Raw genomic sequence first — 17,252 nt, 5'->3', positions numbered from 1 at the left:
TTGAGTCTGTAAGTTTTGACAATTTCATATTATGAATTCAGTTTTTTTTTTATTATTTGAATATGCAAATTTTGAAATTTCAAATAGTTGAATTCCAGATTTCTTATTTTTTTAATTGTAACATTACATTTCGCTATCAGACGGAGATTTTAGCAGGTTGCTAAGTGGATTTCGTCATGTTGTGAAAATTTGAAGTAGAATCAATTCTACCGGCAACAGAATTTTTCAGTTTTTCAATAAATCAAAAATTTAAAAAAATAACTTTTTTTATTGAAAAAAATTAGAAAACCTAAAAAGTTTCATACCTAGCCTCAAATTTTTGAAATTCTGCAACTTTTCGAATTTTGGTATTTTGATTTTAATAAAATTGTTATTAATATGAATTGTCAAGCAGATGTTTTAAAAATAATGAGTTGTAATGTTATGTTAAATTTAAATAACAAAAATCAATCATTTTTAGAAGAAAATTTTCTTCATTAACAACTTCGTAGAAATTGATGTTTTTGCACTCAACGAAAAAGATTGAATTTATTTAATTCTAATAACATTTTCCTTTGTAATTTGAAAGAAATTCCATCGTCATTAATGATTTTGTTTATCAAAATTGCTATCCGCGCGAAATCCGCGCCTGAGCAAAATTAACCAGCAAATCCGCGCCAGATCCGCGCGATTCGCGCCATCCGCGTCATCCGCGCGATCCGCGCCGTCCGTAACAACCCTGAAAGTCACGACTAACATTTCAAAAGAGCTTGAAACGTATTAATGTTTTTAAAATGTATGTTCAGTACTTTTCGGCTAAAAACATTTGTTTTAGTTGGCTTTCGAAAAAAAGAGCTTTCGCAAAGTTTATTGTAGATTTTTTATTTCGGTTCTGTTTTTGGTGAGGTCAGAGAGGAAAGTAATAAAAAAACCTACACTGGTAAACAGCATTACACTTTTTTCAGTTCACTTTTACACACTTGTATGGGATTTTTCAGTTCAAGTATGATTACACGCTTTCGTGTAATCATACTTGAACTGAAAAATCCCATGCAAGTGTGTAAAAGTGAACTGAACAGTGTGTAATGTTGATTATCAGTGTACAACCTTACCGAAAGGATGCATGCAAATCAAAAACTACCGTCATCAGGGGTGCCATAGGGTCTGGGGAGTGAGAATGGGTCATACAAAAATGCTGAAATTTGTATGACCCAATCTCAGCCCCCAGAGCCAATGTCACTCCTGATGACGGTATTTTAAAAAAAAGACAATACACGGAGAAAAAAGAGTTTCCAAAATTGTGAACAGGCGTTCATGAAAATGGGAACAAATTTCATGGTACGTTTTTCAAAATCGTACCATGTGATTTGAACACCTTGTTCGAGGTTCTAATTTTCATGAACGCTTGTTCACGATATTGGGAACTCTTTTTTCTCCGTGTATCAACCATAGAAAACAAAAATCTGAATGGCTTTTAAAAAAATATTGTCAATTTTAGTAAAAATATAAGTACAACATATTTATAAAAAGTAACTCAATTATTCTTTAAAAAGTAATTAACGTCATGATTCGAAATCCGGACACTTAGTACCATATTATTTGTGTTAAAGCTGGCAAAAAATCATGTAATAAGTTGGAAATGTAGAAATATCATCAGGATTTAATATAAACAGTCAGTTTTAAGAGAATGCATGCAAAATATGTCTTTTCTAACAATTTTTCATCAGAATTTCAAAATTAAAATGACTTGTTGTGCTTCGAATCCCGGACACTGTTAAAAGCTGATTCGAAATCCGGACACTTTTGCTTCGAATTCCGGACACTCGATTTTGCTTATGAATCGCACAAATTTGGACTGAAATGCTAGATAATGGCATTCTTTAGGTCTCAAATAAGCTGTTAACATCAAAACAATCGATAGTTTATATAAAAAATTGCTAGAATTTAAGGAAATCAAAAACATAAATTTCTGCTCGGCCTTCCCGGTGCTCCGTACGCCTATGAAATATTTCCGTTGAAATGTTTCGCATTTTTGGTAAACATATAATTTTATTTTATTTAAATGTTTTGGCAATAACTACAGCGTTCAAACAAACTTTAAATCAGAGTTGATGTTAGAATACATCAAAAAACACAGTTTTGACATTCATAATGCGAACTTATATCCAAATAATTGATAAAACAAGTTGAAGTGTCCGGGTTTCGAAGCGTCCGGGAATTCGAATCATGACGTTAGGCCGATGCAAATAATTTACAAAGTTTTTGTCCCTCGACGCTGGCCGGGCATAAAAATATATAAATATTGAAAACACTTCAATGAAAAAGTTGTTGGAAAATACATGGGTAATTCTCCGCCAACTCACACAGCAGTTGCCCCGACCCCTCTTCGATTTGCGTGAAACTTTGTCCTAAGGGGTAACTTTTGTCCCTGATCACGAATCCGAGGTCCGTTTTTTGATATCTCGTGACGGAGGGGCGGTACGACCCCTTCCATTTTTGAGCATGCGAAAAAAGAGGTGTTTTTCAATAATTTGCAGCCTGAAACGGTGATGAGATAGAAATTTGGTGTCAATGGGTCTTTTATGTAAAATTAGATACCCGATTTGATGGCGTACTCAGAATTCCGAAAAAACGTTTTTTTTTTCATCGAAAAAAACACTAAAAAAGTTTTGAAAATTCTCCCATTTTCCGCTACTTGACTGTAATTTTTTTTTGGAACATGTCATTTTAAGGGAAATTTAATGTACTTTTCGAATCTACATTGACCCAGAAGGGTCCTTTTTTCATCTAGAACAAAATTTTTCATTTTAAAATTTCGTGTTTTTTCTAACTTTGCAGGGTTATTTTTTAGAGTGTAACAATGTTCTACAAAGTTGTAGAGCAGACAATTACAATTATTTTGATATATAGACATAAGGGGTTTGCTTATAAACATCACGAGTTATCGCGATTTTACGAAAAAAAAGTTTTGAAAAAGTTACTTTTTGCGTTTCTCTTTGTTTCGTCGTCCGTGTCTGTCGCGGGTGACCATGAACGGCCATGATCGATGACGACCAACTTAAATGTTTTGAAAACTAATGATTGCAAACCGACTGTACTAGTGTAAAATGTGGGTAATTCTCTACCAACTCACACGAAATCGGGAAAAGTTGCCCCGACCCCTCTTCGATTTGCGTGAACATCTAAGTCAAACATCTTTTGCTCAAACTTTTGCAATGTGTGTTATATATCAAATTCGCTAAAATTGAAAATATTGTTAAGCGAACTTAACATGTTCAAAAAGCTTCTAAATACAGGGAAAATGCATTTTGAAATTGTAAGAAAAATGTAAGCAATTTGAAAAAAAATTGACCGCTGATTTTTCAAACGATTTTGAACAGGAGAGGCGGGATAAAAAAAACTGAAAAATATTTGCATCAGCCTTTTAAGAGCTTTTCAAGACATAAAATGTCAAGATTCATATAAAATTAAAAAAAAAAACGTCAATTTCTCAATAACATAATTTAAGCTTTCTTGTTTGGTATTTTTTTTATGAATCTAGGAAATCTTCTAACATATTTTTAAAGATTTTGATATTTCATTGAAAAAAAAAATCAATGTTGATCCATCAAGTTATCTTTTGTTTAAACTTTTATTTTTATTATACAAAGAGAATCCAATTAAAGAACATTTCATGCAGTAACTCTCATTTTATGCAATTTTTAAGAGACACATGCTTTAAACATATTTTTATTGGCGTAGCTTAAAAATCTTGTATTTGCATTGCTAATAACTCATCAGAATCAACTCGGATCTTCTTGAACAATTCCTAATGCAATGTTTTCCCCATATATTTTTGATTCTTTTTTTTTTTTTAATTCAAACTTCAACGCTCAACAGCGACTCCTGAGCGACCGATTTCCCTCTTAAAAATGGTACAGATACTTATTTTGACCTAGAAAACCGCGCGAAGGAATTTCACCTAGGCCTTTCCGAAGTTTTCAATTTTCTTATTACCCCAGTGGCCAACCTGCTGATATTTCATAAAATATTACAAATTACTTCTGACTAAATATCTGCGAATTCATGCAAGAAACTAGTTTTTGCTGTTCTAATGTGTAGGCTAAATTCAAGCAACAAAAAGAGTTTTGGATTCTGGAGACTACTGTATAGAAGCGGGGCAAAAACGTTGACACACGCGAAGTTTCGCGTGTCGCCACCAACTATTTATTAGCGCAAAGCAAAAAATAACTTTCCGCCAAGCCAAGCCACGCGTGTGTTCTTAATCAAGAACCAACAGTGTGACGCTATTTTGTACACACATTTTTCCTTTCTTGATGGGGGAAACCGTCAGTCCCTTCATCTTGTTTTTTCCAAACTGTTGCATGCCCTCATCGTCGTCGGAATCGCCGAAAACACCGGGCCAATTTGTCGCTCCATGAATGGACGCGCCCTCATGAATAGTTAATTATTGCCCCGTTTTTTTCCCCGATATTAATGGCCACCGACGTCGTCGTCGTGCCGTCCCGGCAGCTTGTCACAGGAAATGCCATTACAAAAACCGGTAACGCATCGTGGCGCAACAGGCCAACGCCGCCTTCGGAACAATTTTGTTTAGGGTTGATTTGACTGGTTCCGGACACGTGCTGTAATTAATTTATATACGTCCGCAGTGGTTTACTAGCGCCAGCGACGGTCGCCAAAGGCGCGATTTTGGTTTCGAAGGCGCCACGTGCCGGTACGAGCGGTTGAATGAATTGTTTATTAATCAAGTCAACGCGTTTTATTGTATTCTTTTGTGATTGGACATAATTGAAACTTATTAGTTTTAATTGATTAGATCGAATATCTTGGTATGGCTTGGTATGATTTCCATTAGAAAAAAAATATGTTTTTCTAGTGAAACTGAAAATCTTAAATGGATCCTTAGTTTTTTTAAGTCCAACCCGAAATCTCTTTCACTGATTCTCCCTTCTAAGACCTCTCCCAGATGTGCATCTGCTGAGGCTCCGCACCATCTTCGTCTTTTGCCAGCAATAATATACAAAACTCATTAGATCCCAGTCTCACCCAACCTGTGTGAATGTCGCAATAGGACCTCAAACCAAACAATGCCGGGCCCTTCACAGGACGGGGGATCCATTGTCAACGATTCGGCTACGCTACCGCCCTGTCCTTCCACCAGGACCAGCTGTGAACCAGCCCGGCATTCCCAAAGACCAAAACAAACCTCGGCCGAAGAATCTTCGCGGGTCCTTTGCCTCATAATCAACCGTGCGGGTCCAAACGAAGCGCGACGCAATCGATTTTGCGCATTATTTGGCATGCTTCCAAATGCAAAATGCGAGTCCTTTGGGTCGGGGTCCCTTTTTTCGCGTTGCTCACTTGCAGTCCTGTGGGAACAGTTTTCATGTTTCGAAGCCCGTTGTTTAGGGTCCCTTCTTTTTTCCCCGATTCCTTTCAGAGCCGAGTTGAACTCATTTTCGGGGTGTCGAAGCAGCTGTTCGGGTTCGATCTTCGGAGGGATGCTGGCTTGAAGAAATGAAGAAGAGAGGTCGACACAAAAAGTCGTCCTTTTTTCTTGCTTCAAGTTTGGTGCAGGAATACGTTTAGCAGATTGCGTAGGTAAATCGATTCTCCAAATGCCTTGAAGTTTTTTTTTCGTTTACGTCTAATTGTGCCCCGGGAAGAAACAGGAGACTGGCCGACATAAGGGGAGAGAGAGCAAACACGAGAACAAACATATGTCCCGCGTTTTCGGACGGTTCGACCCCGGGACCTTGCGGATTCTCAAGTGTGCACGCGACTAGATGCAGTTTCTTTTTTTTTTTTTTTTCTTGGGAAGGTTAAGGTGCCCTTGTAAAGTGTAACATATGTGCACTATGCGTGCCTCCAGAAATTAATGTAAGACATTGTATGGATAGCTGGATGTTGACTGCTCGTTAAAAATTTAATTAGGTAGATTTGAAAAAAAACATCATTCAGCTTATTCAGCTTGACTTGGTCACAGGATTCGTAGCAAAAATAAACATTGCCGGCATAATTTTATTAAGGCGTCCATTAGATATGACAAATTTTTGGTATTACTTGGACTACTTTGGTGTCTTTTAGAGCGTCCAATTTTCCGTCCCGGGAACTCCAGGGATCTCAAGAGAAAAATATATTTCCCGTCCAGTCCCGAAATTCAAGCGGAAGTATTTTCCGAATTTTTCGGCACAAATGTTTACAACAAAAAAAATGACAGTACTTAACTTGATTTTATTCATTTCAATCTACTACCCTCTGATGTCATATCAAATGAACGGGTGTATAATGAGCAATTCTCTACCAAAACCGGAAATGGATTTTATTTGTATTTTTTTATTTGGCTCAAACTTTGAGGGGGCCTTCCCTATGACCAAATAAGCTATTTTGTGTCATTGGTTCACCCATACAAGTCTCCATACAATTTTGGCAGCTGTCCATACAAAAATGGTATGTAAATATTCAAACAGCTGTAACTTTTGAGTGATATTTCTGATCAATTTGGTGTCTTGGGCAAAGTTGTAGGTATTGTTGAGGACTTTTGAGAAAAAAATAGGCACACGGAAAAAAAAAATTGCAGATTTTTTTATCAACATTTTTTATACTAGAACTCAATTTCCCAAAATACGTATTTTTTGATTTTCGAGATTTTTTGATATGTTTTAGGGGACAAAAATCCGCAACTTTTGAGCCATAGAGAAACATGGTAAAAAAATCTGCCGCAAAGTTATGAATTTTTGAAAAAATAATGATTTTTGGAAAAAATCGAAGTTTTATGCAAAAACAAGTTTGAGATTACTTTTAAATGCAAAATTGAATTTGCAATCGAAAAGTACTGTGCAGATTTTTTGATAAAGAGCTCCGTTTTCAAGATATAGCCACCAAAAGTTTGATTTTAGCGAAATATTTGCAGTTTTTTGATTTTTAAAAATTGTGACCATGAGTGACCATTTCTAAAAATATTTTTTTTTTAAATTCAGAAAATTTGCTATAAAATTGTCTAAGAGACATTGAAGATTGGACCTCGGGTTGCTGAGATAGAGCCGCTTTAAGAAAAAGAAACACGAAAATTTAAGTTTGCTAAATCTCACCAAAACAACCCACCTTTTTCTAATGACGATATCTCAGCAATTAATGGTCTGATTTTCAATGTTAATGCATGAAACATTCGTAAAATTTTCCGATCTTTTCGAAAAAAATATTTTGAAAATTTTTAAATCAAGACTAGCATTTTTCTAGCAAATTTTCTGAACTTTAAAAAAAAATGTTTTTAGAAATGATCACTCATGGTCACTATTTTTAAAAATCGAAAAACTGCAAATATTTCGCTAAAATCAAACTTTCGGTGGCTATATCTTGAAAACGGAGCTTTTTATCAAAAAATCTGTAAAGTACTTTTCGATTGCAAATTCAATTTTGCATTAAAAAATAATTTCAAACTTGTTTTTGAATGAAAATTCGATTTTTTTTCCAAAAATCACTATATTTTCAAAAAATCAAAACTCGGCGGCAGATTTTTTGACCATGTTTCTCTATAGCTAAAAAATTGCGGATTTTTGTCCCCTAAAACATATCTAAAAATCTCGAAAATCAAAAAATACGTATTTTGGGAAATTGAGTTATAGTGAAAAAAAGTTGATTAAAAAATCTGCAAATTTTGTTTTCCGTGTACCTATTTTTTTCTCAAAAGTCCTCAACAATACCTACAACTTTGCCGAAGACACCAAATTGATCAGAAAATTAACTCAAAAGTTACAGCTGTTTGAATATTTACATACCATTTTTGTATGGACAGCAGCCAAAATTGTATGGAGACTTGTATGGGTGAACCAATGACGCAAAATAGCTTATTTGGTCATAGGGAAGGCCCCCACAAAGTTTGAGTCAAATCAAAAAATACAAAAAAATAAAAATGGTCGAAATCGGCCGATTTCGTAGAGAGTTGCTCTTATGCATTTTCCAATGGTTTTTACATTGAAGCATGGAAATAAAATAATCTATTTTATTTTTGGTAATCCTTTTAAACGAAAATTGTTGTTACATATATCATTTGAAAATAAGATATTACCCCTTCCGGCGAAGATCAAGTTGAGATTTTTTTAACAGTTTCATTAACCGTGACCAAATTGGATGACAATTTAACCATAAATTTTTACAAAAAAGGTTCTGTAAGAAGAATTTGTTTAATAGTACTTTTTGCACTATGGAATTCTTTTACGCTAAGTCGTTTATTACGCTGAATATCATGTAACAAAAACCGTACCATAAAACCATAAAAACCCGATTTAATATCACCTGGGGTGAGACCGAGCCTTTCTTACTAAAGAATATAACAATGGTAGAACTTTGTTCAATTCATAACATCGACTTTGTTTACTTATAACGTCAGCACAAAAGAAAATCTTATGATGATAGCAAATTATTTTTTAATGATACGTTTTCCAAAAGAAATAAAAAACGCAATTTTCACCAAAAGAATATTTTAATCGTACAAATTCTTAATCAAACAAGCGTTTATGACAACGCACACCGCGGTTTTGGGTTTCTAGCTTCGGTACGAGCCCTTTTGTGTGTTGGTATTTTGGTTCATCGTACCATCGTACCGAACAAAGCAGGCGCAAAGAAAAACCGAGGTACAAGTGAACCGCGTGTGCCGTACGGTGCAGGGAAGCTAGCCATTAGGGTGGTCCAAATCTGGACTTTTTTGGGGCTACCCCCTGAAATCAAAGATTGACCCATCACTAGGCTTAATTCCAAATTTGAGCTCATTCTGACCACGGGAACCCCTCCCTCCAATCGCTTAAAGTTTGTATGGGAAAAATCGTCAAAATGTATGGAGAAAAGCAACTGTTTTACTTTTTTACCTGTGGAAGCCGCCATAATTATACGATTTTTACCATTTCTCAAATGTAGAACCTTCATTAAATTTAGAACAACTTTCCCGAAGACACAATATTTTTAGGATTTTTTCCCGCGAAGTTATTAGCGCCCAAAACTGGCCATTTTTGCGCGGCCAGCTGTAAGGGGCTACCTAAGAACGATGTTTATTTCCAATTCGTACACGCACGTGCTCTCTCTCAGGTTCAAACTCTCTCACTAGCTTGCTCGCCTGCCTGCCTGCCTGTTTACCTACAAGCGCGCGCTGTTTCTCTGCTTGGACTTTTGTCGTCGTCGTCGTTTTCGTTTGCTATCCGCTGCGCTGCATTTCTGGCATTTTTATTATAATTTTCAACTAAAATAGCAGGATTGTTTTGAGATATATTTAGCATATAATTTCTTAAATTATGTCAAAAATAAAAAAAAACTGCGCTGAAAAAAATAGTTTAAAGAAAAGACAGCATAGGCTCAATTAAAAAAATACAGCAAATGTCATGAGAACAGGGTTTGTTTGTTTTTCCAAGCACTACACGCAGTTTTTCATATATGCTAAAGAAACATGATAATGATTCAATTATTTGAAAAAAATCTTCAGGTAATACAAATGTTGTTCCTTTAGGTAGTTTGCTTTAACAAAAATATACTTTAGTACAAATCAGAGCAAATCAAGGCAATTTTACAATTATTGCTGCAAATTTTCATTCATACTCTCTAAAATTCGCAATTCGCAATTCGCAATTTTCAGTGTAAGAACGGGCCTTGACCGATCTTATGCACTAGGTTCCCGACGAACACGCACTGCCCTTACACCTACATCTCACCCTTGCTCTGAGTCAGTACGAGCAACACGCTAGAACACGCTTTGAGTGTTCGTGCCAGGCATGCACACCTTCTTTTCCGGTTACGCATTTTAACTCGGCCGGGGGTGGTACATTACGTAGGGTTTGATGTAAGTATAAGCGCCTAACCATCTATAGTGTGCCTATCAACTTTCATTTAAGCAAAAACTGTTTTATTTTTAGTTTGAATTCAAAAACTAATTGTTATTTACTGTGTATTGTTTTCTCCTGAATCTTCCCTATTGTTGAGTCGTGTTTATCTGTTGCTATTTCTTTTGTCGCGGTGTTTTGTTACAATATTTTGGTCCTAAGCATTTTAGAAAAGTTTTTCAAAAGTACAATAGTATATTTGTGTTAATCCTTTAATCATTCCATAAATTGAGTAAGGGCTCGAACATCACTTGCTTAAGAAAAAGGTGAAGTTTCAAAAGAATGGAAATGGAAAATGGAAATGTACTATGTAAAGAATCAATAGTAAAAGAAAGATAGTAATTTATGAAGTAGATAAAGAAATTAACAATGGTTAATAAATAGAGGTAACAAACAAGCTTAGATTGTATTCAGGGTGAAAAGGCACATGATAAACAAAATTGACATCGCTGCCAAATTAAGGGAAAGCAGACAGTTTGTTACAGCAGCATCAATTGGTAAAATAGAGTGGAAAAGCGTTGAGAAATAAGAGAATCAAATAAGTAAAATCGAAATCAAATAGAGGATAGTAAACAGAAGCCGTTTTAGAAAATCAGTGAAACAAAAATAAACCGAAAATAGCTGTTAGCTGAAATGGAAAGAAGAGAAACCCCGTTGTGCGATGTTTCAGGTACATCCACAGCAGTTGACTCAACATACTGCGAATCAAAACAATACCGTCTACACTCACAAATTACTTCCCTTTCCCACATTGTCGCGCCCCTTTCTTTTAGCCGTCTCTACTCTGACCCTCGCTGGTCAAAGGTTTACGAGTCGTTTCCACAGGCCACCAGCTAGGTTACACCTTGTCATCATGATGACTAAACCAAGCCAACGTGGAGGTAAGAAAATAGGACACTTGCAAGGAACCAGAGCCATGCTGTTTTGTCCAAACAGCACTACGGATGTAGTTGGGCTCCTTCCGGGATGTTCCTCGCCTAGGTGTGTCAACCGACGAGTATCATCAGTATCATGCACCCTTGGCCTGCATTCATACTCTCTAAAATTATTTTTTTATTCTTTCTGGAAATTTCTTTCTGTGTTCCTAGACCACCTGCAACAAATATTGCAACTGTTTATCATTTTTTGTCAGTTTACCTGTAAATTTTTCGTTTCAGGAAACATCTCTTTCTGCACAATCGTTAACAACCTTCAGATCTTGCAGTTGCGGCCTTCCTTTAAGATACTCTTTTGGATTCAGTTTTTTAAAAAAATGTAAAGAAAATTCCTTCCTTTTTTATCTAAAAAATACTTCATGGTATTTCTTGTAACAAAAGCAGATAAATTAAAATCCAAAACGTTTGCAATTAGGTTTGGATCAGAACAGATGACGATTCATGGATGAACTAATTCATCAAATTTGTATTCTCTCTCACACGCTCTTATAATATGATATCTATTGTTGTGTTTTTTTTCGTTTTGTTGTTCACATATTACATTTGATTTTATATCTCAATACAAACCGACTATTTTTGTTAAAAATTATAATAAACATGCCAGGAACGCAGCGCAGCGGACGGCAAACGAAAACGACGACGACGACAAAAGTTCAAGCAGAGAAACTGCGCGCGTGCTTGTAGGTAAACAGGCAGGCAGGCAGGCGAGCAAGCTCGTTAGAGAGTTTGAACCTGAGAGAGAGCACGTGCGTGTACGAATTGGAAATAAACATCGTTGTTAGGTAGCCCCTTACAGCTGGCCGCGCAAAAATGGTCAGTTTTGGGCGCTAATAACTTCGCGGGAAAAAATCCAAAAAATATTGTGTTTTCGGGAAAGTTGTTCTAAATTGAATGAAGGTTCTACATTTGAGAAATGGTAAGAATCGGATAATTATGGCGCCTTCCATAGGTAAAAAAGTAAAACAGTTGCTTTTCTCCATACATTTTGATGATTTTTCCCATACAAACTTTAAGCGATTGGAGGGAGGGGTTCCCGTGGTCAGAATGAGCTCAAATTTGGAATTTAGCCTAGTGATGGGTCAATCTTTGATTTCAGGGGGTAGCCCCAAAAAAGTCCGGATTTGGACCACCCTACTAGCCATTCAGCATCTACGAAAGTGAGAGAGTCAGAGATAGCTATTTTTACAATCGCACCACTACACACTCAACCGAGTACCTTAGGTAGAAAGCCATTAGCGTCACCAGCATTGAAAACTTTGAAAACGATATAAACGATGAAAAGCTTAGAAAGCTCCTATTGGAATCCAATAAACCTTGTTAAATAAACTTACGAAATCGAGCCAAACATTTCATTAGGGCACAAAACCAAAATCCACGATTCGAGAAAATCGCTTGCAAAAAGTGCACAACTTGTTTCAATTCCTATTTAAAAAAGAAGCTTCATTGATGGTATTTTTACTGTTGAAACGATAAAACACATCATTATCCTCAACTCTACTTGAATGCTTCTTAATTTATGTTGATTTTCGCAATAAAACTCATAATTTAAAAAATCTCGTTATTAGGCCCTTTTAACTTTCCAACCGTTGTTCATAATGGGCCCTTCCTAGATGCAATTTCGAAGAGAATTGAAAGGGCACTAAAGCGCTGTCATCCGATTGTTGTTTTGAATGATGTTTATGGGACCTTTTGTTCAGTTAGAAATAAGGAGGAATTCAGCGAACATTATGTTAATTGGTGAAGTTTTGTGATCGAATGGTGAGAATAGGGCATGTGAAATATAAAAATTCTTCGAAGGTGTACTAAACAGGATCCGCGGGACCGTGTCAAATATTGTGGTTCGACGAAGTTTTTTCCTGCAGAAATCCTTGGCGAAACGTTAACCAAACGTTGTTTTGAAGTGAATTAGTGTTAAGAATGTATGAAAACTTCACTTCATAACATAGAAAGTTACTCAACTACGAAAAACTAACGAATAAGAAAAGGGCACAATTGAACTTTTTTTCTGGTTCGGAGTGAACATTGTTATGGGCCCTTTTGAGTTTTTGATTTTTTCAATAGGAAATTGTTTGTTATCAATCTGATTCTTGGAGGGCATGTAGGGAGTGTACTAATGAATGGAATAGTGGAATAATCCCGAATGTTTACGTTTTGATTTTGTGCCCTAATGAAATGTTTGGCTCGAAATCACGAAAAAATTAATTCTACTTTCAGGCGATTTTAGAAGCACACGGGAAACAAATTGTTTGTAGCCGGTTGAATGTCCTATGTCACACAAGTTTTTGCATAAACATTGGGCAATTATGCAAAAACAGACAGGGCAAAAGAAACCGAAACGCTACGATATCTGACATGTTGTAGAAAACATCGGTAGATAAGCTACTACAAAACGAGTATAAGTTGAGCCACAAAATATATGCGCCAGCATTCTCGCGCCAGTATTCAAAGTTCAACTTGACAACTTGTCGACTTGGCGACGAAGCGTCGAAAATCGATGCAGTGTGATTTTTTGGCGATTTTTTCCAATTAAAATTTGTGCTGAACATGAAAAAAGAAAGGCAAAATGTAAATCGTTCTAAAGATTGCTCGAGATTGCCGATAGATGTCAAATTTGTTTCAGATGCTCACTCATGGTCTGTGCTATGAATGTAGAAAGAAATTTCGGATAAAATTAGAAACGAAAAATGTTGGCGAAGGTCACCAGGTGGGCTTTTACCTTTTTTTTAGGGATTTTTTTTTTCTTATGGTTGGTTAATCAAACGGCTCTAACTCCAGAACCAGATTATGAATCTCCTTGAAAGCTTGAGAGGTTGTAGAGCTCGAAAAGTGCAATTTTTGAGATAAATAAAAGATATGAAAATGAAAAAAAATTACCATATTTTCATTTGAAAACTGTGTAATTCGTTGGAAAGTCTTATCATATCCAAAAACAAATGGATACTTTGGAAATTGAGCGGCAACTCGCCCAGGTTTAGCACACTAGCTTTCATCTGCATTCAGAAAAATCAATATCGGATTTAGGGGAGCTGAGAACGACACGACACAAAATTTGGCAAAATTTTACCACACACGAACATCACTCGATCTTCACCGAATTTATTTTCACAAAAATTCGAGGGTTGGAGATAGACGAGTTCTGTCAAGATGAATCGATAGAGCGTCGAAAATCGATGCAGTGTGATTTTTTAGTGATTTTTCCGATTAAAATTCATGCTGAATCGTCTGATTTACGAAGAAAAACCTATACCTTTCTTTAGTAAGAAAGGCAAAAACCACGATTTTTAGGGTGAATTCAATGATTAATAAGCTTAAACCAGTAATACTATTAAAGTTATTTGTCATAAATAACATAATTCCTGCATGATTTTTTTTATTATTATCTGTCAATGTTATTTTTAAACAAATTATCTCAAATTGGTCACAGAGACAAATTTAAAAGCAATTCCAAACACTTACATTACTTTTATTGGCGGAACACCATAGGGGGATGGCGTCGCTATTTTTAGACCACATTTTCCACTTTTTCGCATCTAAACCGACTACTTTATCGACTTCATTTTGCTGGGCGAGATAGGACGCCGTCTATTTTTAGACGATGACTCAGCACTTTTCCACTCTTGCACTTAAAAAAACCAGATGGCAGCACGATGTAACGCCACGTCCCTATTAGCTTAGCCTGCTGCACGATTCTCCGCCAACAAAATTCCAAACACTGTGATTTAAAAAAAATACTTCAACCAAAAATACTGCAATGATATTTTATTTTTATGTAGCGTTTAAAGACAAGGCCTAATCAACGTTTAAAGTCTGTGGTCTAATAGTACAGCCATCCCTCATATTCGGAACAGTTTACAGATCACCTAATGTTCCAAAAATCATAGAAAATCCATAATTGAACTTAATGATTCGCTTTTACCTTCATTTGAAAGCTTTTCTTGCGATCTTTCGAATGCTGTATCGAACAACGGCAAATTTTAACTTTTATATCAAGTTTTTGAAGAAAAACTTTGACCCTTGAAATCCACAAATTCGGAACACTTTTTTCTTACGGATGTAAACAAACTTTGATTATTTGATTTGAGAACATATTTTCTACAAAATAATGACTTCACACACTGGAAACAATGAAACTAAAGCTTAATAATGTTTTATAAATGGTCTGATAACTTTTTTTGTGAAAATATCTGTTAAATTCAGGTGTTCCACAATTGTGGGAGGCACAATAACATCCCACAATTATGGAACAGGCATTTTGGAGGCAGTGTTTTGCAGCTCTGAACAAAACAGTCTCGAAATGCAGTTTTTTATTCAAAAAGAACTCCTTTTGCTAGTGAAATAGCAAGAGAATGTCCAAATAAAGGTCCTAAAAATAGAAGGGTCGCCAGAAAAGATTCATTTGGCATGCTATTGACAAATTATCACAAAAGTGTTCCGAATTTGTGGGTGTTCCGAATATGTGGGATGGCTGTATACTTTTTTTAAATTTTCACCTGGATTTTTTTTTTCTGCTAACGCGTCTTTACGATGTCCTAGCCCAGATTTCTTAGAAAACAACCTGTCTCGAGGCAAAAAAAAATCAACCTCCTCTATTGCAAGGTGCATCATCTCAAAAAAGTGATCCCAAAATTTATGTTCGTCCTCAAAAGTTACTTTTTTCCCATCCAATCGAACCGCACCAGGCAGCTCACAGATGAAAATGCACTTGTTTCATCGAATCGCATTTTTTTACCAGTTTCCTTGTCCGTTTTCCCTTACATCCTTGCTGGCTGACTGACTGCTGCTGCTGCAACCTGCCACTATAATCGAAGGGCCATTACGACAGGTGTAAAGCACACAAACAGCAAGAGAGAAGGAGAGGAGAAAAAAGAGATCTCTCGTCGTCGTGCAACGAAGATGTTGACTTCTTCAACAAGGGGGCAACTCTACGCGATGATTGGCCTGTGAGAATTCTTAAAGTCAGCTATAGTCATTCCACGCAGGAACCAATCGATTAGGACTTCCGGCTGCTGGAGGCCGGAACTGCAATTCCGGTAGGTTTGGGCGGATATCGATCGATTATTTTGGGGGTGGTTTTTGGCAGAATGAGTTTGGGACCGGAAATTGGAGTTGGCAAAAGAATTGCATTGTCCTGGATTTGCAGGGTTATTGACCCCTGCTTGACCCTTATTCCAATGAACAATTCCTGTTAGAGTAAACACTCCGATGATAAGGTTTGTTTACGTCGTAGTCCGACGCTGCACCGCGTTATTATGTAAGGATGTGTAGCATTCCAAATAAAAATTAAATTCAATCTTTGCTTTTACTACTCACCAGAACCGCTTATTGTTTGTCCCATGCCACTGCTCGCGCAAAGGGGTGTCCCCGGCAAATCCGCAGGCCAATCAAATCCAATAGGAAATTCGCCCCTTTTACCGCTGCACCACCAGCAGCCACTGAAGGAATGTTTCTTCCCCACTCCACAAAACAGCACCGATTCCACTTAGAACACCCAACAAAATTGTTCCACGCCCGTCACAGCTTTTTTCGATTTTTACGCGATTCACCGCACTATTGAAACAAGCAGTTACCGATCGCGAAACAATATGACCGATGACAGCAAAATTCTCCGGGTTTTCCGACAAAGATCCGCGTTTTGTTGATTTTACTGGGCATTGTAAAAAAAACAGTTTGCGCAAAAAAAATTCCAGTTAGATCGGACCGAGCAGCAGAACCGTCAGAATTTTTGCACTGCGCGGCTGTCAACGAACTTTTTGTTTGTTTGTTTTCCTTTCTGCACTCGCGTTTCCAGCGTGAGAGCACCCAGTCAAATCAATCCGAATTCTGAAACGGAATCTAATTAGAATCGTACACAAATTCCGTTTCAAACGCAACAACCGGTTTGAACACGGAACCGGTTGTTGCGTTTGAAACGGAATTTGTATACGATTCTAATTAGATTCCGTTTCAGAATTCGGATTGAGTTAACTGGGCAGTGTTGCCGGCCGGACTGCAGTGCGTGCGATGTTTTTGTTAGTACAGTTCAGACTCGATAGAGCTTTATGACGTTTCGCGTACGCACACTAGCGCACCATTTGATTTTGCTGGCCAGACAAAATTTAACCTCACTTTTTTTCGTGTACGTACACGCAACACATACGCACGTAGAATGCTCTATAGAGCTTTATGACGTTTCGCGTACACACACTAGCGCACCATTTGATTTTGCTGTCCGGACAAAATTTAACCTCAATCTTTTTCGTGTACGTACACGCAATACATGCGCACGTAGATTACTCTATTGCCCATAACCTTTCAATAAACAAACTTTTCTTTTTATTTTTTCTCATTTTCTAAAGTTAGATTTTCTTGAATAGGGTCATAAAGCCCTATTTCAGAACCTTTCTGTCAAGAAGGGCCTCGCAGACCCTTTTTATGAATTGATTTTAAAAATTATAATCATTTTTTTTAGGTAATTATTTTAAATCCTCTG

At 36.6% G+C, this 17,252-nt stretch overlaps 1 protein-coding gene across 1 annotated transcript in view; it reads right to left on the bottom strand.

Moving 5' to 3' along the window:
• LOC6052604 (protein neuralized) overlaps positions 1-16,529 on the bottom strand; it is an 85,870-nt gene extending 69,341 nt beyond the window's left edge. Inside the window, exon 1 of the mRNA XM_038261963.1 lies at positions 16,094-16,529. Coding sequence (XP_038117891.1) covers positions 16,094-16,118 — 25 coding nt within the window. The 5' untranslated portion in view covers positions 16,119-16,529. The remainder of the gene's footprint in view (positions 1-16,093) is intronic.
• Between the last annotated feature and the right edge of the window lie 723 nt (positions 16,530-17,252).

Source organism: Culex quinquefasciatus, chromosome 3, assembly GCF_015732765.1.
Source record: "Culex quinquefasciatus strain JHB chromosome 3, VPISU_Cqui_1.0_pri_paternal, whole genome shotgun sequence".
In the NCBI taxonomy this organism is placed as follows: Eukaryota; Metazoa; Arthropoda; class Insecta; order Diptera; family Culicidae; genus Culex; species Culex quinquefasciatus.
This window is presented reverse-complemented; position numbering and strand designations above follow the sequence as displayed.